The sequence below is a fragment of the Galeopterus variegatus genome, unplaced genomic scaffold (genome assembly GCF_000696425.1).
Source record: "Galeopterus variegatus unplaced genomic scaffold, G_variegatus-3.0.2 Scaffold1054, whole genome shotgun sequence".
NCBI classification, from domain to species: Eukaryota; Metazoa; Chordata; class Mammalia; order Dermoptera; family Cynocephalidae; genus Galeopterus; species Galeopterus variegatus.
The window spans coordinates 136,776-162,436 of NW_007727165.1; the positions used below are offsets into that span (position 1 = coordinate 136,776).

Below are 25,661 nucleotides of genomic sequence, written 5' to 3' on the forward strand. Positions count from 1 at the left end.
ACTGAGGGTTGCGATCCGTTGCCGGACACGGAAAAAAGACAAAAAAAGACAAAAAAAGACAAAAAAAAAAAAAATGTGATCTCTGGGCCGGCCCGGTGGCGCACTAGAGAGTGCGCTGCTTGGGAGTGCGGCGGCGCTCCCGCCAAGGGTTGCGATCCCGTTGCCGGTCCCCGGTACGGGCGCAACACCGAGGGCTGCGATCCCATTACCGGTCAGTAAAAAAGACAAAAAGGAAAAAAAATGTGATCTCTATAGAATTTGGAAGATACAATAGGGCAAATTCAGAGTGAGAAATAATCAACTCAAGCACTAAAGATGAAAGTACAGTTAAATAAGTCTTAAGAGAAAGTATTCAGTATCATTACTGAAAGGAAACTTCAGATAAAAGCCATTACCTGAGATGGTCTTGGCACTTTCCATGGCAGGTACTCTCGGTAGAGAAGCAGGTCGGCTGGTTGAAGATGTTCTTAATAGATGCTCTGCACAAAGTGTAAAGGGTCACAATAAAAAAATCTTGAGGCTGAACTTTAAAGTAATAAAAGTACAGGGAGGTAGTTTTATTCCTCTTAACCTTGAGGCTCATCCTTCTTCCAAATACACAGCACTTCAACAATTCCCCATAGTCTGTTTATCCAAGACAACTTCCATAGACAAGAAATATGGAAACATTGCATTCAATATTTTATTTCTAGGGATGAGACACTCCACACAGATGAATCCTTCTAAATCACTGACTGGCACTTACCTCTTAGATGTAATTATCAACCAAAATTCAAAGATCCCATATTGCATCTAGGTCTAAAGCACAAACTAAATAAAAGCCTTGTCCTTATGTACCTATGATTAGTAGGGAAGCCACACATATATATATATAACCATAGACAAGTCAGGATAGGATCGTAAGAATAACAGAATAATAAAGTGCTTTCAAACCACAGAGGGAGAAGCCATTCACTTTGATATCAGGCAGCAGGAAAGGCTTCAAAAACTTAATGGCATTAAGTTGGGCCTTATTAGTAAACCAGAAGTGTGGGAAACTGTGTTTCAGCCATATGAGAGCAAAGGTACAAAGACATTCAAGTTAGAGAATGATAAAAAAAGCCTATATGGCTAAACATGGGGCATGTGGAAAACAAAGAGGGCAGCAGGAAGGGGGCTTTCCAGGGAGGATGAGCTGACTAAGGAGAGCCGTCATAGCCTGGTAAGTGGCCTTTTGTCTGAGGGCACCAAGGAAGCACCCGTTCTGAGTCTTCAGAGAACACAGTAAGATACTGCCTCTGCCATCCACGTTTATGGCCTTACCTTGTTCTACTCCTAGCTTGTTCGCTAAACACAAGCTGTTTGGGGAGTTTGTTTAGTTCCTTGGAACACTGGCACGAGTTGTCCCCTCACCTCCTCGCCTGTCCTCCGTTCCCTCCTTAGCCTGGCTAACTTTATCATCCTTCAGGTCTCAGCTGAAGTCACTTCCTCAGAACCTGCTCCCCCTCACTGCCCCCCAAGTGCAGCCCAGTGAGGCACCCTGCTGACTCTCTCTTTCTGCGCACCTCTTACCTAGGGCTACAAACCTGACAAGAGGCTGTCTTCAGGCCAGGACAGTGGAAGCAAGACCAAAGACAGACTAGCTGTGTTCTGCCCGGTCAGCGTCTGTGTTAGGGATGTGTGACTAGGAGGAGGGAAAACACAAAGCCTTGTATGTAATGAAAACTCAGCCTTGCTGTCCAAGAATGTCCACCATTCCTTTTTAAGAATTAACTATTTAAACCATACCCGCTCTCAAAATAGCATGACATCAAAAGTAATAGCACATAACATTATCTCTTAAGGATAGCACATCTTTCACTCTGAAGTATTCTAAGAGTATGAGGAACATTTGGTTATAATTACTCACTACTCTGAAGGCCCAGGGAGTGGGAAGGATAGGTTTATTTTCTTAATGAAGATGGGACATACACAGCTTAGAGTCATTACAGCTTTTATACCCTGAACGTAACCTCTGTGCAAAGAGCCTACAGGCAAGCATCAATTAGAATTCTGAACCCTGTCAGCAGTTGGCATTAGTCCTTACAGGAAGGGCATATTATGCGCAAAGTCTGACAAAGTTAGCAGAACATGGAAATAGTAGAAAACAGAAATCAGTATTTTAAATTTAATCAAATTTTCCATTCTATAATTATGAAACTGTGGTCATTTTCCTAAAAATCTTAGCCTCCCAAAGAATAACAAAGCAAATTAAGGAAGTAAAATCAAAGGCTAAAAAGACAAGTAAATCAAAACAGGGAGTGGTAGCTAAACCCTGGTCATTCGCTGCATGAAAAGTGGTTCTAAGTTGCCTTATTTAGTCTTTTCTCTCCTACAATGCACACCATAGGTACATAATTGAACAAAAGTTCATGAAATTTACTGCTGATATGCGTGCCCAACACCTGATTAAATCTTTTTCTCACTGCATGTCTAAGGGTCCAAGTCTGTCTCAATTTGGCAGACAGGCCCCATCATTGACCAACACCTATTTTCTGAAAATATACAAGAATATACTGAAAGCCCAAATAAGTTATTCTTTTAAAAATTATTTGTGGTAACTTTCAACAGCGACAACACAGTCTGCTGCCATTTCATGAAGTATTTTTGCTGCAAGAATCAAATTTGCCCATAGGCACCTGACACAGTAAGAACACAGGTCCATTTACTACTGCAGTAAGCAGGCTGGTTTCCATCTTCATGTCAAACTGCCAGTTTATCCCTCTTTGGGAAATAAGATTAGTGTATTACAATCGAGTGTAGCAGGCAGGAGAGATTATATTTTACAGTAATAGATTCTGTTCTATTGCCATGCGGAGCTATTCTTGTCTTTAATCATTTAAACAAAAATCATTTGGGTGACCACTACTTGCCAAGGACTGGCATGGTGCAAAGGTCAGAGAAAGAAAGAAAGGAGACAAGAAACTTGCCCTCATGGAACTCAGAGTCTAGACCAGAAGCCAGACATTTAAACAATTGTTACCAGTGAGGGATGCTAAGAAAGAACAAACACCAGGGGCTCTGGGAACACAAGGGCTGACATGACCTGGTCTTGAGGGAAGGTCCAGAAAGGCCTCCTCAGGAAATGATAGCAAAGTTGAGACTAGGATGATTAATAATTAGGAGTTTCTATACAAGCAAAGCAGAGCTTGGAAGGGAAAGAGTATTCCTGATTGAGTGGTCAGCATATACAAGAAAAAATCCAGGATGGTGATGTCCAGAAGGCAAGGGAAAGAGTGGAGCAAGGAGAGGCTGCAAAGGCAGGCCAGAGGGCCATATCAGGCAGGGCAAGTCATGCAGCAAACTCCAGGGTAAGTTTGGACTGCATTCTGTTGGCAATGGGGAGCTAATCAAGGTTTTATCAGGTTAGCATTTTTCTGGCTGCAGTGGATTGGAGAGGGGTAATGGTGCATGCGGGATGATGAGAGTGCAGTGCTATAACACCAAGGTCGATGGTTTGGATCCCTGTACTGGACAGCTGCCAAAAAAAAGGAGTGGGGGGATGATGAGTTAAACTGTACAGATAAGAGATGATGACTTGGACTTGGGTGATATCAGTGAAGATGTAAAGTAAATAGATTCAAGGATCAAGAGACTTGCTGACCAACTGGATGTGGAGGTGAGAAGGAAGGAGGTACCACATACAGAAATAAAAAAGGTGAGGCATAAAATGGAGAGGACACGCTTGGGTGGGAGGGGGGTGAGGGAGGAGGGAGGGAGGTTTCGGTGATGGGACATAATAATCAACTACATTGTATATTGACAAAATAAAAATTCAAAAAAAAAAAAAAAAAAAGGTGAGGCATATTATGGAAAGAGGAGATGTGAACACGCTGAATTTGAGAACTCTTTGAGATACCAGGGAAAGAGGTGGAGCAGACAATTGCATAGAGAGTTCAAAAGAAAAGTCTGGATATATAGTTTTGGAAATTATCAGCTTATAGCTGATAGGGTGGGAGTATACTTGGTGACACAGCAGTTATTGGTATCCTTGGTCAGAGTAATTCAATACATTGGTGGGGACAACAGTAAGAACAGAATGTGTTGAGGAGTGAGTGGGAGACAGGAAAGATGTAGATGGGTAAGGGTAAGAGAGAAAGTACAGTACAGTAACTGGTGGGCAAAAGAGGGAGGATTTTTTTAACATAGAAAAGATGTCCAATTTTCAAATGACAATGGAAGGGAGCCAGTAAAGTGGGTAAAATTGAAAATATAGGAGAAGGGGATAATCAATCAATAGTGTAAGGCTGATAGCATCTGAGAAAGCCCAAGGGGATAAGATCCAGAGCTCAGATAAAGGGATAAACCTAAACAGATATATTCTGTTTCTTCCCACAGCCAGCTGTAGAAAACATGAACATACTAGGTAGGCTATTTAATTATCTCATTTTAGAAATCATAGAAATAATTAAGTGCAGGTAGTAGTCTCCTTATTGGCAATTTATAGGCAAAGAGTGGGTTTAAAAATAGGAGCCTTTGCTGGAAAAAATACATACACACACGTGCGCGCACGCATGCACGCACACACGTAAGGGAACTTCAAAAAAGCTCGTGGAAAGATTCATATTATCTTTCAATTCTACTCTTCTACTAACTTTTTGAAGTACCCCTGTATATATGAATGAGCCTGAACATTCAACTTCTGTTAACAGAGAAGTTCCAAATAGACCAATGCACCTGCAAAACTATAAAATCTTGAAAAAATATGAAAATCAACTACTTAAAGGCACCAAAGAGAAACTAAAAGCAGGCAGAAAATAAAGGAGTCTACATACCGAAGAAGGAAACAGCACTGGGTATTTCCCATTTTATGGCTTTTTGAATGAGCATAGATCTCAGATAAGGCCAAGTAGAAAATTCAGTCTTACTGCCTTGAAGAACCAGAGGATTTATCTTGGGACTACCACAGCTGGTAGAAAGGGGGGAAGGGGAAATACCATAAAGAGCCACAAAAAAGGAGCCCAAATTTTGTAAGTGCACTCTGTCTAAATTTCTCACCAACCTCTGAAATCTACAAGTACTCAACACTCCAAGGGGTTGAATTAAGGACAAAAATAACTGAACAGTTATTTCAATTACAGGAGAGAGTTTGGAATTTCAGGTGAGCCAACTGCTTACTAAAAAAAACCCCCAATATTTTGCAGAAGAACGTAATGGAATAAAAAAATCTCTATAATGTGTGATTCACACTGCCCAGGATACAACCCCAAATCACCAGACACGAAGAAAAAGGAAAAAGTGACACATACTCAAAAGAAATGAAAACCTACCTGAAGATGGCCTATATGTTGAAATTAGGAGAAAAGAATTTTTAAGCAGCTGTTACAAATATGATCAATGTTATAAAAGAATATATGCTCTCAATGAATGAACATAGGAAATCTCAGCTGAAAGAGTTTCGAGAGCATAAAACAGGCTCTCCCTGAAATGCAATGCAAAGGACAGCCTAAAGCTGAAATTGGAGTATTAAGCCTTGGCCGTACAGCAGGGACATAATAATCAACTACATTGTATATTGACAAAATAAAAATAATAAAAAAAATGACACAGATATTGAATGAACTTAAAATGAGCTACTGGAAATGCTAGGTCGGGTTGTCTGCCTGAGCTGGTTTGATCCTGATTTCTCCTCTTCTTGTACCACTCATGTCCTGTCGATCTTTCACGTGTGCTCTCTAGTTCTTGTCTGTACAAATCTTGTCTCACCTTGGTATGTATCTCTCCATAGGTGGGCCTTTTCATAATATGCAAAAAAAAAAAAAATTCTATTGCTATATCTGCAAAGTTCAGATTTTAAATGCAGATTCTTCATTAATCACAACACACTCTGCATTGAGGGCAAGCAAAGCAAAATAAACCTCAAACCCAGCCCAGCTCCTGAGTAGACAATAACTCAAACTCCCACACTTAAAGACCTAGCAGAAGAAAAGAAGGGGCCCATTTCATGGCATAAAAATCAATCTACTGTCCATGTAAGATGTCCAGCTTTCAATAAGGGATTGTAAAATATACAAAATCAAGAAAAAAACCAATAAACTCAGCCCACTACACAAGACACAAAGTAATCAATAAAACGAGACTCAGATATGGCACAGATGCTGGAACTATCTGACAGGACATTTAAAAAAACTATGATTAATATGTTAAAGTCTCTAATGGAAAAGGCAGACAATATGCAATATCAGATAGGATTTCCTATTTGATTTTCTCTTATAACTTCCATCTCTCTGTTGAAATTAGGCAAATAAATCTGTGAAAAGCATGTCTCTAGTCCTCAACTGGGGGAAATTTTGCCCCCCAGAGGACACGTCCAGTATCTAGAGGCATTTTTGTTTGTCTCAACTGGGGAATGGGGGTAATACTGGTATCTTAGTAGGTGCTTACCTTCTAGTGGGTAGAAGCTGGGGATACTCTTAACATCCTACAGTCTACAAAACAACTACCCACAACAAGGAATAATGTGGTCCCAAAATGTCAATAAGGCTGGGGCTGACAAACCTTAACCTAAGGCAACCACTAAAAAAAAATTTTAAGAGATATAAATAATAAGTCAATAAATATAATAAAAAATGGTCAACAGACCCAAGAGAAGTCAGAAAAAGGGGGGAAAAAGAAACAGAACAGATGGGGTCAAATAGAAAATATTTTTCAAGACGACAAATTTTATCCAACCATATCCACAACTGCATGAAATGTGGATGGTCTAAATCCACCAGTTAAAAGACACTGTCAGAATGACTGAAAAAGGAAGACTCCCACTTTTTTATAAAAGAAACCAACCTGTACTGGCCAGCTGCCAAAAATAAATAAATAAATAGATATAGGTAAATTAAAAATAAAAGGATGAAAAAAGATGTACTATGTAAACACTAACCAAAAGAAAGCTGAAATAGCTATATCAGTATCAAACAAGGAAGACTTCAGAACAAGCGATATTATTGGGGATAAAAAGGAACATTATGTAATAATAAAGAGGTCAATTCTCTAAGAATATATAACAATCTTAAATGTGTATGCACCTACCAACAGAGCTTAAATATACATAAGGCAAAAAAACAACAGAACTGAAAGGAGAAATAAATCCACAACTAGACTTGGAGAGTTCAACACTCTTCTCTCAGTAATTGAAAGAACATGTAAACAGAAAATCAGTAAGGATACAGAAGATCTAGATTTGACAATACTTATAAACAACTAGATCCAACTGACATTTATTTAGAAAACACTCTAATAACAGCAAAATAAATGCATGCTGCTAAGTGAGTGAAGCCAAACTTAAAAGGCTACATATTGTATGATTTCATTTACATGACACTCTGGAAAAGGCACCCTATAGGTATAAAAAACTTATCAGTGGTTGCTAGAGGTTGGGGTGTGGGGGAGGGGTTGACTATAACGGGGCAGCATGAGGGAATTTTGGGGGTGATAAAAGTTTTGTGTATAGAGCTGTAATAATGGATAAAAGATGATGCATTTGTTAAAACCCACAGAACCGTATACCACAGAGAGTAGATTTTACTATATGTAAATTTTTTAAAAAATCAACAGAAATGGGGGGGGAGTGGAATGCAGACAGTGACAAATTAATCTAACCATATCACAAGAGCATGACATAACCACACTGAAGAGAGTGTGGGGGGAAAGAGCTGACCTAAGTAACTTTGGGGAAAAGAACTGTTTTGACTGGATACCATAAAGCTAAAGACAAAAAACAACAACAACAAAAAAGACTACACAAATTCTGTACTCTAGCTGGTAAATCTGCTTTTCACATGTGTAGGTGTAGGTATGGGGTGTGTGTGTAATGACTTAGCAATTTTGAAACTACTGTATATGTGTACCAGGGTTGAATAAATAAGTAAACATATTGTAGATAATGAGAGCCAGGTCTCTCACCACCAAGAGAAAGAAGTTACAAATAAGGGAAGGGAAGGTAAAACGTAAGAATAAACCCTTTCAAGCTGGCTTGGAGTCAGAATATCAGTACAAACTCATGATTGTTGATAGACAGACATGTGTGTGGGCATGCGCTGACACCATACACACAATTTTCCCAGCTCTTTCAGGAGAGGAATTAATGGTAGTGAAACCCCAGTGGCAAGGAGCACATCTAGCCCCCAGGTATTAGTTTCTAAACACTATTCTCTGATAAAAGTAACAAGGACTCCTTGGAGAAATGGTTGATTCCAGGGCTGGTACAGGAAAAAAACCAACAGGAGACTGAAGCATCATGTGGTATTAGAAAGTAAGAAAGCACTTTGAGGGGGAGGTGTATTGAAAAAGCCAGGAGTCTGGCCAGCCCGGTGGCGCACTGCTACAGTGTGCCGCTTGGGAGCGTGGCGGCGCTCCCGCCGAGGGTTCGGATCCCACATACAGACCGGTTCCCGCTCACTGGCTGAGCGAGGTGCAGGCGCAACACCGAGGGTTGCGATCCCGTTGCCGGTCCGGTACGGGTGCGACACTGAGGGTTGCGATCTGTTGCCGGACACGAAAAAAGAAAAAAAGGAAAAAAAAAAGAAAAAGAAAAAGCCAGGAGTCGATGTGAAAGAGCTCCCAACAGCCAACAGTGGAATAACTTGACAACAAAATAAATAAAAATAGTAGTAGATTATAACCCAAAGAATAAAATAAAAACCCACGAGTCTCTATGCTAATATAAACAAATGCTGTAATTATTATATTGATAGGACCACAGTGGGAGAATGAGAATCCACGCTTTCTGAGGGAGCTGCGCCCTGCAGGGCCCCACCATATCTGATGGGATGGAGGACTGCCACAAAGGCCCCAGTGCCCAGTGTGGGTTTGGTTTTTTGTGGGTTTTTTTGGAGGCAGGGGGGAGGGTAGGGGTGGGGAAAGGGAAATCAGGTCTTACATCTTTACATTTTCTAGCATAAAACATGGACAACAGAGAATAAGGTGGACATGACGAGTCCTGAAAAGACTGAGAAGCTTACATTCTTCCTCAGGAGAGAAGAGTGGGGTGTTTTTAGCCCTCTCAGAAACCTAAAATGAAAAACATGAATGCGTGCCATGGAAAGGAGTCAAGGCCAAACCTGAATCATTGGAGCTGCCTCTGGCAGCACCCTCACAATCTACCATGAGAAACAGCTCAGGGAGCTTTGTGTCCTTCATGCCCTTAGTTAATATCTTCCAGGACAACAACGCCTTCACCCGGGAAACACTGTAAGAGATTTTCCAGAGGTTGTCTCCAAACACCATCGTGATACCCCACAGGAAGAGCGTGCTGGGAAATGGGAACTGCAATGTGAACATCATTATGGCAGTACTTCAAACCAAAGGCTGTGAAGCTGTTTGGTGGGACAAAGGCAAAGATGTCAGTGTCAATGCTCGCACTAATGTCATGGGCTTCATCATTAATCTGCCCTCCAGCCTATGCTGGCATCCACTGAAACTGCCTTTCAAAAAAAAGCACTGAATCTGTTTGAGAGGTGAGAGGTTCCAACTACAACCTTGACTCCAAACTCAAGATGCCCAAGTGGACTGGAAGTGAGAGCATGCTCTGGACATTGCTAAAACACCTTTGCAAGGAAAGAACTGCGAACTCCTGCCGCTGGTACCAGAAGAGGTGGAGACCCATCAGAGTTGGAGGGCTGATGTGTAACAGCGTTCTACTCAACTATTCCCTCACCTCAACCCCTCCATAATGTGCTGTGGCCTCTACAGTGGATCTGCCCTTGCCACTTCCCCAAACATCTCACAGGTTTTTCTCCTTTAGCCTGACAATGCAATAGGACAGATGTGTGGACTGTTACAAGAACCACACAGCATTGTTTGTTCCTGGGAAAAGAAGGTAGAAGCCCTGTGTGCTTAGGGCGAGCAACCAAAAACCCTTGTTTTATTTAAGATAGAAAGAGAAAGAAAAGTGGTTCTAGCTTATCTTCCTCTTTCTATGAGGAGGACTTGACACAGGTTCTTATTGGAATTGTCACTGCTGCTCCACTCACCTGGAGATGCTGCCTCCACCTTCCTTCTGTCACACCACTGGGTCTGAAAACACTGTACATGCAAAGCCCATTTGACTGGCTTGAAAGATCCAGAGCATAAGGGTCTCTCAAGAAACACCTCTGAAACCGTAGTAGTGGTACAACATGCCATCTCCAAACCTTGATGCCACTTCTTACCCCCATTTTTAAGGGTAGTTTATGGCCAGCCTTGGAGTTTTATAATGAAAAATTCTCTATTTCAAGCTGGGTGGTTGAATCCCACAATATTCTAGTGTGATTGGGGTGAGAGAGATACCCAAGAAGATGTGGCTAAAGCCAAACTTAGACAGGCACAGGATGGCTTGTTTTCTTCACTCTAGTTTTGTCCCTACCATTTCACTAGATTGATTTAGGAGGTTTTAGGGGAAAAGACAAGGCAAAAGGGCAGTTTTCCCAGTTGATCCACTCTGACAAAAATTAAAAAAAAATAAGTCTGCCTTTGACAACAAATTCTACCAGTTTGGGACAGAATTGGGTGAGGAAAGTACTGTGAAGATAAGTTTCTCAGAGTTTAAGAGCAGCTAGAGGGCCGGCCCCGTGGTGCACTGGAGAGTGCGCCGCTTGTGAGCGCGGCAGTGCTCCCGCCGAGGGTTCGGATCCCATATGGAGACCGGTTCCCGCTCACTGGCTAAGCGCGGTGCGGGCGCAACACTGAGGGTTGCGATCCCGTTGCCAGTCCCCGGTACGGGCGCGACACCAAGGGTTGCAATACCGTTACTGGTCAGTAAAAAAGACAAAAAAAGGAAAAAAAAAAAAAAAAAGAGCAGCTAGAATTTTTAGAAGTCCTAGGCTTGGTGGCTGTCACTACAGTGACAAGAAGCAGAGCCCTCAAGTTGGGTGTTTATGTGCATTGTTTTAGGACCTGGGGTTTGTCATCTTCTTTTAGAAGTCTACTGAGGATTGACCCACCCCCTCCCTACCTCTTGAAATAGTTATAGGCACGTTTTCACCTGTACCTCTGAAAGACAAAAGAGAAGGAGGGGAAATAAGTACCATATCACACATGTGTCACCAAAGTGGTTGTGGTTGCCTCAGGCAGGTGGGCCAGCAGGGGCTACCTGGCTAGCCCTTACAGATCAATGGTCTTGGTAGATCTGAGAGCTGCCCTACTGACCAGACTTCTCTCTGGTAGCAAAGCCAGCCTGGGGCTTGCATGTTGATCCTGAGCAAGCTTAATGGGTTGAAGCTGAGGCTTTCTCCCAATTGTGACTGGAGTGTATGTTTATACCAGCACTTTTTCTGCACACATATCTTAGATCCAACAAGGTCAATTTTTATGCAGAGTAACAGAGGCCACCCAAGTGGCTATTGCATTACACCCTCTCAGCAACTGAATGCAGTCTCTTCTGTACCATTTTCTACACCAGACCTGCTTGGCACCACAGGGAGCTCCTTATCCCTATACACCAACATTCCAACCACCACCAGCCAGAAGTTAAAGCCAACCTTGATTGTCACGAGCAGGACCTTGGGTCCACTGGCACTGTCAGTGACAGAAAGCCATTTCCTGGGAAGAGGAGGAAACTCTTCTCCATAAGTCTGCTTGGGCCTGTGTAAATGGCACTTCAAAGGAATCCCTGTACACTTGGAGTCCAAGAGCCAACGGGATATGCAAAAACACTTAGATATTTCAGGGCTGGTTTTTCTGTTCATATCCAATTCTGGTGTTTAGGAACAGGGGCCTTTGCTGGCACCCAAGGGCAAACAGCCCTACTTCCCTTTAGGCAGGGTGCAGGCCTGACCCTGATGCCGAATAAGAGGCATCAGGCATTTTTGTTTTTCTCGCTTTTATTCTCCCTTTTTTTGTTGGCCTTATGTTGGTTTTGTTTACAAAAGATGTATTTTGATTAACCAAGTATTAAGAATAAAAAACTGTGTAAAAAAATTGCTGCAGGTAAAATGAATGACTATTTGCTAAAATCAGTGAGAGAAAGTTTAAGCAGGAACAGGATATTTACTAATTACCAGCAGACAACCACTTTAATCAAGTGATCAAGGTTAGTTTAACATCACCAGTTAAGACATATCAACATCATGTACCCCTGATATGATGCACTGAGAAGGGCACATCACATCTGTGGTATCCTTCCCAATAAGACAGAACCACAACCAGGTCAGGAGAAATCTCAAACAAGCCCATACTGAGAGGCATTCTGTAAAGTAACTGACCACTATTCTTCAAAAGTGTCCAGGTCTTGAAAGACAGGGAAAGAGTGAGAAACAGTTGCAGGGTGGTGGAGACTAATGAGATAAAATAACTAAAAGGAAAGTGGGATCCTGGATTCGATTCTGGAGTAGAAAAAGGACATCGGTGGAAAAACTGGTAAAATCCAAATAAATTCTGTAGGTTAGATAATAATATTTTACTGATATTAATTTCTCACTTGTGATAATTGTTCTATGGTTATGCAGGATGTTCACGAGGGAATATGGGTGAAGGGTACAAGGGAATGATAATATTTTATGCTAATATTTTAGCAACTCTTCTGTAAGTCTAAACTTATTTTGAAAGAAAGAATTTGAAGACACAGAGAGAGAACATTTCAAATAAATATGCAGGTTGATATGTACTGATTGCAATTTACTTTGCGATAAAGCAATTATAGCAAAATGCTATAGAATCTAGGCAGTGAGTATATGGATATTCACCATACAATTTCTTTCAACTCTTCTATATGTTTGAAACTTTTCATCACTATTTATTGGGAAAAAACGGGAGCCTAGATACTTTAATTTTTGATAGTTTTTTGTCTTTGCTTTAAAATTTTTTTTCAGCAGCTGGCCAGTACCAGAATCTGAATCTTGGACCTTGGTGTTAGATACGTTAATTTTTATCAAGACAAATCCCAATAATCACAGAGAAGAAAAAAGGGAAAAGAATCCCTTAGAAGTGAATAGACAGTAGACAGTAAAAGAGAGTAGGATTTCTATCTCAATTTATCCTGGGAATTTCACAGCCAAGGCTGGATCTAGGGCTGAGCCAGAAACTCATTCAGATCTACGCTTTGGGGTTAAAAAAAAAAAAAAAATTACCATGAAACTTTAACAGTTTTGGTTTTTTCTCTTCCTTTTGTATTTAACTTAAAAGAAGTAATAATTTTTAACAAAGTTTTGGCTTTCCAGTAAAACCTCTTAACTTTATATCCATTTATTATATGTATCCTTAACATAAATCAATTTTTTTTTTCCTTTTTGTCTTTTTTACTGACCAGTAACGGGATCGCAACCCTCGTTGTCGCGCCCGCACCGCGCTCAGCCAGTGAGCGGGAACCGGTCTCCACATGGGATCCGAACCCTCGGCGGGAGCGCCGCCGCACTCCCAAGCGGCACACTCTCCAGTGCGCCACCGGGCCAGCCCATAAATCAATTTTTTAAAAATACTTTTTCTTTTTTTTTTTTTGGTCTTTTTTCGTGACCGGTAAGGGGTATCGCAACCCTTGGTGTGGCGTCACCCGCACCGTGCTCAGCCAGTGAGCGCACAGGCCATTCCTATATAGGATCTGAACCCGTGGCGGGAGCGTCACTGCGCTCCCAGCGCCGCACTCTCCCGAGTGTGCCACAGGGTCGGCCCTAAAAATACTTAGTTTTTAAAAAAATTTTACAGCTCTAGTCCCAAGAAATACAACTCAGAGAGATAATAATGGCATGAATTTCCTTACAGACCTTGACTAGACTTGGAGTAATCAACTCCCTAAGATATCTACATGTCTGAGCTGATGAGCAACATAATAATATCATGCTGATACTGGGGCAACCCCAGGCTTCTCGAACTTTTATACCAGCCAGTAAAGGTTTTGCCTAACATTCTGGACCTCGTAAGATCACTGTGCAAGTGAAGACTGTAAAGACCTTTTCAACTACTTGTATCCATGTACCTGGTAGCAAATCTATGCCTTTCTGCCTAGGCCACAAATACTAATTCACATACTGTCTACATAGATTCACTGAGGTGGCACTGGTCATGATCATAGCCACTTGATTAGTCTATTTATAATAAGATTTCTCTGGTCTGAAACATTTTCTTGAAACTGACATCCAGGCATGATGCTAAAAATATAATAAACAAATCAAAAAACCACACCTATTATAAAATACTTAAATGGAAAAAAATAACAAATTCATTTAAATATAAGGAGAACAAGAAGTAGCACCTTTTAAAATTTTAGTAATGAAGCCACTGAACCTTTAAAAGTGAAAATTACAGACTGTATTTTTTGGTTTATGCAAAGATTGAAGAGACAATCAAGGAAGAAAAGCAGTTCAAGACACAGCTGGAAATCCTACTCTCTTATCACAGTTTGGATAACCACAGTGGCTTCTTATGGCTAAGAATCACTTGGTTGTTCTTAGTTTTATAAGTGGTTCCCTTCTCCTCTCTCCTGTATTTGCAATATTTCAACCAAGCCCCATTAAGGCATGACAGCCTGAAGTGGAGAACAAGACCAGAGTTAACACAGACTGCCCAATGGCACTATCATTTGATACATCACCAGATAATAAAATGAAGAGAGACAGGAACAGAATCTTAATGCATTTAGTCTGTGTCATCAATAACCTTGGCCCCAGACCTTCCATACTCATTCCCCACCCACAAAACCCAAGGTAACAAATAACTAAATAATAATCTTCACCCAGTTTCCCAAATTTGCCCTTTCCTAAGAGTCACTTGGGGTGCTTGTGAAAATAGAACTCCATATTTTAACTGGTTCTTGTTTCCCCTGTTAAACTTCACCCAGCTGTGATCTGATCAAGATGAGTTTGGAAAGCACCAGTGGAAGATGAAGAAGGCCCTGAGGGGTGGCTTCAGACTGGGCTCAGGAAGTTTAGTAAGGCCCGAGCCATTTCTCACTGGAGCACCCCAAACTCCTCAGAGTCCACCTGGGATGTGGGGACTTGGTATACTCTGATGCCCAAGGTACCTCAGTGCCCCCAGATGAGGGTCTATCCACCAGGCATTCTCAGGCTTGCAACACACTGCTTTGACCAGGGTAGACTCAGGGCTCTGGGCACCAGCACAGGGGTACAAATACTCTTAGAGGTCATGGCATCCCTGGCTTCTATCTCTGACTGCACTTGGCACAGACTGCAGGTCAAAAGGCTAACTGTATCAACAGAACTAGGGCACATGTACCAGGCAGCAGAGCAGAGGTGCTCCTGAGCCCTTGGTTTCTATCTCTGCCCTCAACGCATGCAGCTTTTTAAAGATGCCCAGAACACAACCTGGGTGGATGCTTACTCATAGCTATTTGCTGACAGCAAAGCAAAATCCTACAGAACTCAGTTGCCTAAAATGTTTTACTTGTGGACCATTAAGAGCCATCATTCTCAGACACTTGTGCTACTTAGAAAAAGTTCACACATACAGTAACAAAATCTAACAGTGAACATTTACTATGGACTAAAATTTATGCTAAGCACTTCACAGGCTTTAACTCTCTTATTCACTCATCTCACAAGTTTTTACCAGGAGTGCAGTACTTCTGCAGGTGCTCAAGAATGTCTTGGTGAACAAAACAGATACAAATTCTGTCCCATGGGCCTTACAATCTAGCGGAATAGAGAAAAGACAATAAAAATCATACACAAACTATATGGGATGTTAGAAGGGGACAAGTGATAAGGAGAGCAAGCAGGGAAAGAGGCATGTGGGAGGAGGGAATAGTCTACAACTCTAAATGTGGTGCCGAGGGCCTCACTGAGGAGGTGCGATTGGAGCAAAGCCTTAAAGGAAAGGCAGCAAAGGGCCATGTGGACATCAGGGAAGAGTGTTCCAGCAGAGGAAGAGCCAGTACAAGATTTCTAAGTCAGCAGTATGCCTGGGGACAGCCAGGAAGTCCATGTGGCTAGGCAGGGAGTGAAAGTGATAAGGCCAGAGAGGCAACTGAGGCCAGACTGGAAGGGTCTGAAGAACACTGAGAATTCTGGCTCTCCCTCTGAAAGAATCAGGGACCACTGGAAGATTCTGAGTATACTAGCACAGACTGTGAGAGAAATTAGGAATCTTTTGCCAGAATCCAGGTGAGAGATGATGATGGCTTAGACCATGGAGGTGACAGTAGAGGGAAGAGCGATGCTCTGATTCTGGACATAGTTTGGGTTATAAGGCTGCGCTCTAAACAACTGAGCTAACTTGCCAGCTACTTGGACATTTGGAAGTAGAGCCAATGGGTTTTCTCAAGCAATTGAACAGATCTAAGATAAAGAAGGTCTAAGAATGACTCTAAGGTTTCTGGAGGAGGAAATTGCCAATAATTGGGATAGGGAAGGCAGATTACACACAGAAAAAGTTTGGGAAATGAAGGAAATCCTGTCCTGCACAGTCTTAGAAAATTCAATTATCGAAATGGAGATGTTAAGTGGGCAACTAGATATATGAGTCTAGAGGCAGAGGAGAGGAACGGGCTGGAGATACAAATTTGATAGTCCTTGGCACTGAGCTCTGAGCCACACCACCATTTACAAATCCAGGGAGAAGAGAGGAGCCAGCATAGGAGATGGAGGAGGAGCGGCCTGGGAGAGAGAAGACACAAGAGTTTGGTGCTGGGGAAACCAAAAACAACACCCCAGAAGAGGGAGTGCTCGACAGTGCCAAATGATGCACAGATCAGTTCACGTCGGATCAGGACTGAGAACCGACTGGATTGGCGACTGTCACTGACAGTTGGTAATAGTCACTGACCACCTCGATAACAGCTGCTTTGGTGGAATGTAAGGGTGAAAGTCTGACTGCAGGGTTTAAGAGCGCCTGGGAAGAATGAAATTTAAGAACCTGTAAGCTAGATATGCATTATTATTCCAAACTTACAAATGAAGAAACACCATCAAAGGGGTCACTAGCCAGGCCATGATAAAGCTGATGATCTTGGCACAACAAACATGTATATCCTTTGTGGATCCATCTGAGAGGTAGGATGTAAAGAGAGAAAGAAGAGATACAGAGTGTTCAGGTCAAGGAGACTTTAAACATCCCACTATTTGTTCCCATAGCAAGAAGACCTTCTGAAGGAAGAAAAGAGTTCGGGTCATGACTGATGAAGGAACCAGAAGCCAAGAAGCAGGGGTGGAAGTCAAGTCTTAGGGCAGGGAAGGTAGCAGCAGCACCACCATCTTGTGCCCTATTGTCCCTAAATGTGTACATTACCAGTTTATCCAAACACTCAAGACATTCAATCACCAACCCTAACTCTTCAGGCACTGGTGCTACATGGAGCCTATGGAGCCAGTCCTCTTGGTTCTTTAATTGAATACTTCTCACAAGTCTTATTTCTTACCCACACCTGTTGAAACCTTGCAGTCCCACCCACAGAGCCTAACTTCCACAATAGAGAGAATTCAGAGGGCACAGAGATGAGAGGGCTGGATCAGCAAAGATGAGCCCTAGAGCCCAGAGTGACATGCACACCTGGGCAGCATCCCCACACCCATCTCAAACGAAGTGCTGCCTTTCCCAGTGCCATGACCTGATGCCACAGCCATCTTTCCAATGCACTCCAGTGCCATACATGAAGAGGCATTGTGAGATAAGAGGAGCCCAGACCTCAAAAGGAGGGAGACTTGGATTTTGGTGCTGGCTCTACAATCAAGAGCTGTGTGAAAACAGGCAAGCCCCTTCCCACGGGCTCCAAAGCCTCACCTTCCAGAGTCTCAGCTTCTTCTATGAACAAAAATATACAGTGAAGAGATCCAAAGAATGAGTTCTGGAGTAAGGCTTCCTGGGGCTTCTGTTCATTAACTATGTTAACTTGAGTTAAATTATTTAGCTTCACAAAGCCCCATTTTTATTGTCTGTAAAATGGAAATGACAATAATTCATATCCCATGAAGAACTGTGACAATAGTGCCTAGCAACAGTCTGTACTCTCTATTACCTATTATAATGTTATGAGAGAGTTGTTGTAAAAGATGCACTTAATAACTAATTTCCCCACTCAAGACATATTAACAAACTTCTGGTAAAGATGTATACCAGACTGGTTGAAATAATGTCAAAAGTAAAGAAAATAACAATTTAGTTCGACAAAGAAGCCAGAACAATCCAAAAATTAACAACAAAAAATGAAATGTTATGACATACTAGATGTACCTTGAACAGGGATTTCCCCATAGTTTGTTCTCTTATCTGACAGGGCCGTCAGAGGTTTGGATGTTGAGACTGGTCCACTTATGGAATGTCTCTGAAATCATAAGATAAAAAGTATCAAAATTAGGTTAAATCTAGTGTTGGGATTCATAAAGAAAGTAAATGTTGCAGAGAGTAAATATTTAGCTATGAATTTGCATAATTCCTTCCATACTGCTGTAGTAAGGTTGTAACACATACATACTACAAGCATAAAATGTGACTGATATACTTTTTAAAAAATTAAACTTATTATGAGGTAATTGTAGATTCACATGGCAGTTGTAAGAAATAATATAGAGAGATCCTGTGTGCTCATTACTGTTTCTTCCAGTAGTAGTACCTTGTAAATCTACAGCAGAACCACAATCACAGGATACTGAAATTGATATAATCAAGATACAAAACACTTCCATCACCACAAGGATCCTGCCTGTGGCCTTTTTATATAGTCACATTCACCTTTCCCCCTCATTGTGCAGGTCTTACACACATTTTGTTAAATTTATTGCTAAGTACTTCAATTTCAAATTGTCCATGCTAGTATACAGAAATACAAAAGATTTTTGTATAGTGTCCTTATATCCTGTAACACTGCTCAACTCAAGCTTTTTTGCGGATTCTTTAAAATGTTCTACATGAGTGACCGTGTCATCTGCAAATAATGACAGTTTAACTTCTACATTTCTAATCTGTATGCTTCCATTTTTTTGCAGGGGAGAAGAGGGGTCTTACCACACAGTGCAGGAGCTCCAGCAAAATAAAAAAAGTAGTGAGAGTGGATACCCTTGCCTTATTCCCAATCCTAGAGGCAAAGCACTCAGTCTCTCCATTAAGTATGATGTTAGCTGTAGACTTCCCAGAGATCCCCTTTAGTAGGTTGAGGAAATTCCCTTCTATTTCTAGTTTGCTGAGAGTTTTTACCATGAATACATGCGAAGTTTTGTAGAATTTTTCTCTACAGATATTGAGATTAATGTCTTTTTTTCTCCTTTATTCTTTTGAGGTAAATTTTAACCTTGCGTTCCTGGGATAAACCACACATGGTAACGGTGGATTATCATCTTTATACATTGCCGTATTTAATTTGTTAATATGTTCTCTAAAGCTTGTATCTGTATTCATGAGGGACACCAGTTAGCAATTTTTTTTGGTAATGTATATCTGGCTTTGCTATCAAGGAATGCTGTCCTCAAAAAATGAACTGGGAAGTCTTCTTTCTCTTATGTTTTCTGAAAGAGTTTGTGTAGGATTTATATCTCCCACAAAGGTTTGATTGAATTCACTAGTAAAATCACATGGGCCTAAGTATTGCTTTTGTAGGAAGGTTTTTTATATTAAACTTTTACTTTGAAATAGTTATGGAAAGTTGCAGAGACACTACAGAGAAGTCCTAAGTACTCTTTATCCATTTTCCCCCAATGGTCTGCAGATGATGAATTCCCTCAGCTTTTGTTTGTCTAACAAATTTTAATTTTACCTTTTTGGGGGGAAGATATTTAATTCTAAATTGACAGCTGTTCTTTCAGCATTTGGAAATGTCATTCCATCATCTTCTGACTTGCACAGTTTCTAACTAGAAGTCTGTGTTAATTCTTACCTGGCTATTCTTAATAGTTCATCATCATCACCAGTTTTCAGCAGTGCCTTGGTGTGAGGCATGCGTGCATGTTTATGTTTATCTTGTTTGGATTTACTGATTTTCTTGGATCTGAGTGTATAATTTCAATAAAATGTGGATAAAGTTTGGCTATTATTTCTTCAAAATTTTTTTCTGACACACACCCCCTTTTTTCCTTGAACTGAAATTTCAGGTATGTAAGACCACTTGTTTTTATCCCACAAGTCAGAGGCTCAGCTCATTTTTTCCCAGTCTTTTTTCTTCTTTGAGTCATTATGGATATGTTCTACTGCTATGTCTTCGACTGTACTGATCTTTTCCTCTGTTCTTTCTCATATCTTCCACTTCTCTCTTCATCATGTGCGTGTTTCCCTATACATCCTCAAGCATGGAGAGCACATTAATGTGTGCTAATTCCATCATTTCTATCCTTTCCAGGTCTGCATCTACTGACTGATTTTTCTCCTAGTTACAGATCACATTTTCTTGCTGCTTCATTGTCTAGTAATTTTTTGTTACATGCCAGACTGTGGATTTTCTAATACTGAGTCTGGTACTTTGTCGTATTCCTTTAAAGATCAGACTTTGTTCTGGCAGGTAAGTAAGCTACTGTATTAGTTATCTATGCTGCATGACAAATTACCCCCCAAATTTTAGTGGCTTAAAAAACATTTATGATGAACTGGCCATCCCTATATAGGATCCGAACCCCTGGCCTTGGTGTTATCAGCACCACACTCTCCCGAGTGAGCCACGGGCCGGCCCAGATCACATTTTCTTGCTGCTTCATTGTCTAGTAATTTTTTGTTACATGCCAGACTGTGGATTTTCTAATACTGAGTCTGGTACTTTGTCGTATTCCTTTAAAGATCAGACTTTGTTCTGGCAGGTAAGTAAGCTACTGTATTAGTTATCTATGCTGCATGACAAATTACCCCCCAAATTTTAGTGGCTTAAAAAACATTTATGATCTCATAATTTCTAAGGATCAGAAAACTCAGCTCGGTGACCCTAGCTCAAGGCCTCTCACGAGGAAACAATCAAGCTGTCAGCAGGGGCTGCAGTTATCTTGAGGACAGATTGGGGTAAGATCTGCTTCCAGGCTAATCTACATGGTGGTTGGCAAGTGTCAGAAAATCTGCCTCCAAGCAGACCTCTCCAGAGAGTTGGCTCACAACATGGCAACTGGGTTCCCCCAGAGTGAGTGGATCTAAGAGACAGCAAGAGAGGACACTCAAGTTTTTATAACTTTCTCTTGAAAAAGTTTTCATAACTTTGTCTTGGAACTGACATCCCATCATTTCTGTCATATTCTGTTCATTAGAAGCAAATTATGAAGTCCAACCAACATTCAATAGATTACCCAAGGAGTATCTATCAGGAGGTGAGGATCACTGAGAAGCATTTTAGAGGCTGCCTACCAGTTACCTATGGATCACAATTACTTACAGTCCTTTAGAAGCTTATTTTTAAGTCTTTTAAGGCAGATCTAGGATAGCATTTACCCTAGGGCTATTTAGTTCCACTTTTAGGTATGGCCCTTTAGGGGTCTCTACTGAATGTCCCATCTATTCAAGGAGTTTTCTCCACAGTGGCTGGTGGGAACTCAAATGATTCTCTGCCCTGGGTGGGCTTATGGGAAGTGTCTGATCTTTCCCTGTATCTGCTCCTGGGAAATTGTTCTTGCCCAGTCTTGTGAGGTCTCATTCTATGCATGTACACACTGGCATTCAGGCAAAGACTCAAAGAGGTTCCCGATATGTAGATTTCTGAACCACTTTCTCTATGTAGCTCTCTATGTAGTACTCCTCCCAGGTACTCTGCCCTACAAATTCCAGCAGTCTCATTCTCCCTGAACATTGATTTGTGTCTCCTCAGCTCCCATTGGTTTCTTCTTTCCTGCTCCCTGTGGGTTCATCTTCTGTGCACCACCATGTGGAAATTGCCTCCAGGAAAAGACTGTGGGCCATAGTAGGACTTACACCATTTCTTAACTTTTTTGTTTTGTTTTGTTTTCGTTTTTCTGACCAGTAAGGGGATCACAATCCTGTGCACAGTGTCATCTGCACCACGCTCAGCCAGTGAGGGCACCGGCCATCCCTATATAGGATCCGAACCCGTGGCCTCGGCGCTACCAGCGCCACACTTTCCCAAGTGAGCCACAGGGCCGGCCCTTAACTTTTTTTCAGGGATCACAGTTTTCTACTGCTTTTTGCACAATGTCTAAAAATAATTGTTGCGTATATTTTGTCCAGCTTTTTAGTTATCTGTGATAATCCAGCCTCTGTTATTCCTTCATGGCCAGAAGGAGAATTCCTAGCCAGGGAGTTCTGGAAAAACTAACAGTCCCAATCTTGGGCCCCAGTCCCTAGAGATTCTGGTTCACTAGGATGAGTCCAGGGAATTTGTGTGTTTAAAAACCCTCCACGTGGTCTTTATATGCAATTAGGTTTGAGAAGCACTATACTAACTGATCATGTGGTAAAAAGCTACTAAATGTAGCTTGTAATTATTAGCTTATATCAAATTACCAAAATGAGATTTCTTAAGTTTATAAAGATTTACAAAGTGATGCCTTGTACATTAAACTTCAACTGATAAACACTCCTTAGAGAAACATCTTATTTGCAGTTTATTAATATCTGGCACCTTTATTTTGCTTTTATATATATCTCCAGATCTTTGGGAAAAGTTTGATTAATAGAAAGTATATAAAAAGCATTAAAGCTGTAGGTGGAATACGGAATTCCCTTTGCCTTCCTTTTAAAGTCAGACATAACATTTTGTACATACATGCAAATTTAAAGCCACTAACTTGCAACATTACAAATACAGAGGGAGCACACTTTTACCCTAAACTTTACAAAGAGAAAGTTAAAAAATTCACTTATGAAACACATAGCACAACAGTATCAACTCAGAAAGAAAATGCTCCCAAATTCTATAATATTTTAGGGAAGAGGTACAGCCAAAGCTCCCCATATCACAGTACAGTAGTTTTTAGCCCATTTTTCCTTTGGCTACTCTTCTCCCCTATGTGGAAGTACTCCACCTCAGCCACACTTTCCAAAAGTTGAATAAAGGGCAAAATGAGAGGGCATCTTGAGCACTTCAGACTAACAACCATCTGTCCTGATTCTGGTCTACATTTCCACAATGGCAAGGAAGAACAACTTCTGAAATGTTTAAAATGGATCAGTAATGCCCTTGTGCAAGAATGTTACAAAATGTCCCCCAATGAATCATGCTTCTCTGAAATCATGCCTTCTGCAGAATCAGAGCTGGTCCTATGACATGCTTGGACCACAAGAATGGGACAGAAATGACAGTGTCCAAGTTCCAAGCCTAGGTCTTAAAATGCTTTGCTAACTTCTATTTTCATTCTCATGGAGCTAGAGATACCATGGAGTGAAGGAGCCTGAGAAGAAAAATCTCATGGACAGAACATCCCCGGCATCATGCTGAGCCCAGGCCCAGCCCACACTCTGGGTGAGTGCAGTTGCAGGAGTGAACACAGGCAAAACCAGCAAAGAATTGCTTAGTCAACCCAGAGAAATGTAAAAAATAATAAAATTGCTATTTTAAGCCATTAAGTTTGCAAGTGATTTGCTATGCAGCAGAGGCTGAGACATACCAACTACATACTTAGAGAGGTGTCTTAGTGCATAGGCTCTGAAGCCAGACTGCACAAGTTCCAATCCCAGCTCTACCACTTCTTAATTGTATAAACCCCAGCAAGCTACTTAACCCTTCTGGGCCTCAGTTTACATATGTGAAAAATAGGGATAAGAATAGTACCTAATACACAACAGAGTTGTAAGAATTACATGAGTTAACATTACTGAGCATTCAGTAACAGTGTAGAGCACATAATAAGTATTCAATTGATGTTAGCTATCATAATTGTTAGAGTTTTTCAGAAGGACAACAAAATTTATATTTATAAAATTTATCTCAACTAAGGATATTCACAGTATTTTAGAAAATATATCCTAAATACATCCCTTATGAGGTAGCTATTTGCCCACCTGACCTGTGTGTAAATAATTTTGAAGACAAGGACTTAACTTTCAGATTCTGAGGCCTCCAGGGGTTTCCATGGTCCCAGGCACTTACCTGCATAGGAGATACAGCTGCTGCAGGAGGGGTTTTCATAGGACTTGGACTCAGAGGTGTTCGAGGAATTGTAGCTGCAGCAGGGTTTGGTACTACAAAAATAAACAAGCAAGCAAATAATGAATGCATCACAGTGCAATAAAAGCTTTCCTAATTGGTCTCCACTTACATATTCACCAGATTAACCAGTGCTCTTGAATCCCCCTGGAAACTGTCTTGGCTGATGCTTCACCTATGCTGAACGTACACAGCCATGCCCCAGCACGCAAATGCTTTTCCTCTCACTAGGTGAACTGTTTCCTGAGAACAGTTGTGCTTATTGCCAACACTAGTTACACCATTTAATTTTTACTATTTAGTTACATTATGTGGTTAAAGTGCTACATAAACCAATGAAATCCAAGTACAAAAAAAACCCCAAGACAAGTATTTCTGTAACTGCATCAGGTAAGAAGCTTGGCACATAGTAGATGTTCGATAACCGTGTATTAAATGAAAGAATGGTCAACTCCTGCTCATTCTTCTTCACTTCTACCTACAGAGTTAATCACTTCATTCACATGTATTTCCTGATTTGTATTTAATGCAGGAATGTGTTATTATTTGTCTGCATATTAGTTTCCCTCTCTAGACTGAACTGCTCAAAAGCAGTTTATTTTTTCTAATTAATTATTTCTAGATACTTGGACTTAGCACAGATTCTGGTAAAGGCCACATAAAAATAGTTATTTACTTGAAGCTGAATTAAATTCAAAATGGGACATGCAAATGAACTTAGGCACATCACAGAGCGTAGCAACAGGAAGCAGATCACTGTGAACTCTTCTATGCAGCCAAGTACTTATATTAAGAATCGATACCTTTAGATATATTCTTTTACAATCTACCTATTGCTAGACAGTGAATAACTCACACAAATACAATTTATGACCCTCATTGGAGTTTACAATGTATTCTTTTTTACTTAGATAAAATTCACATAATATAAAGTCAGCCATTTAAAATTGTACAATTCAGTGGCATTTAATAGCCTCACAATATTGTGTGACCATCACCTGTACCTAGTTCCAAATTATTTTCATCACCCTAAAAGGAAATCCAGTACCTGTTAAGCAGTCACTCCCCAGCTACCCCTCCCTGCAGCCCCTGGCAATCACCAACTTGCTTTCTGTCTCTATGGATTGACCAACTGTGCGTAGTTCACATATATAGAATCTACAGCATCTAGCCTGTTGTGTCTGGCTTCTTTCACTTAGCATAGTGTAAAGGTTCATCTGTGTTGTAACATGTATGAATTCTTCATTCCTTCTTAAGACTGACTAATACTGTATAGATATACTACACTTTGTTTAGCCATTCATCCAGTGCATGGACACTTAGGTCGTTTCCACCTCTTGGCTATCGCGAATAGTGCTGCTGTGTACATTCATGTACAAGTACTTGTCTGAATATCTATTTTCAAATATTTTGAATATATAACTAGAAGTGAAATTGCTGGGTCATTTAGATGCATTTTATTACAAAACAACATATTTGCTTTTTAAAAAAAATCAGTATAGAAGCAGATGTGTCTTTCTTTCATTAAAGCCTATTTTATTAATATTTTGAATAGTCGCACAATTTTAATTTAGTGTAGACATCCCACTATCATTTTATTTTAGAAGTATATATTTTTTAAAGATCTCCTTTTGGCCGGCCCGGTGGCGCACTGGATAGTGCGCCGCTTGGGAAGCGCGGCGGCGCTCCCGTCCGAGGGTTCGGATCCCACGTACAGACCGGCTCC

At 40.9% G+C, this 25,661-nt stretch overlaps 1 protein-coding gene and 1 pseudogene across 5 annotated transcripts in view; one reads left to right on the forward strand and one right to left on the reverse strand.

Annotated features, from left to right (window-relative positions):
* SPECC1L (sperm antigen with calponin homology and coiled-coil domains 1-like) overlaps positions 1-25,661 on the reverse strand; it is a 148,556-nt gene that overhangs the window by 46,713 nt on the left and 76,182 nt on the right. For all 5 annotated transcript variants that reach the window (XM_008574500.1, XM_008574504.1, XM_008574502.1 and 2 more), the window contains 3 exons: positions 23,879-23,970; positions 18,106-18,196; positions 396-479 (listed from right to left, as the gene is read on the reverse strand). In XM_008574500.1, coding sequence (XP_008572722.1) covers positions 396-479; positions 18,106-18,196; positions 23,879-23,970 — 267 coding nt within the window. The remainder of the gene's footprint in view (positions 1-395; positions 480-18,105; positions 18,197-23,878; positions 23,971-25,661) is intronic.
* LOC103591930 lies at positions 1,124-9,640 on the forward strand (annotated as a pseudogene).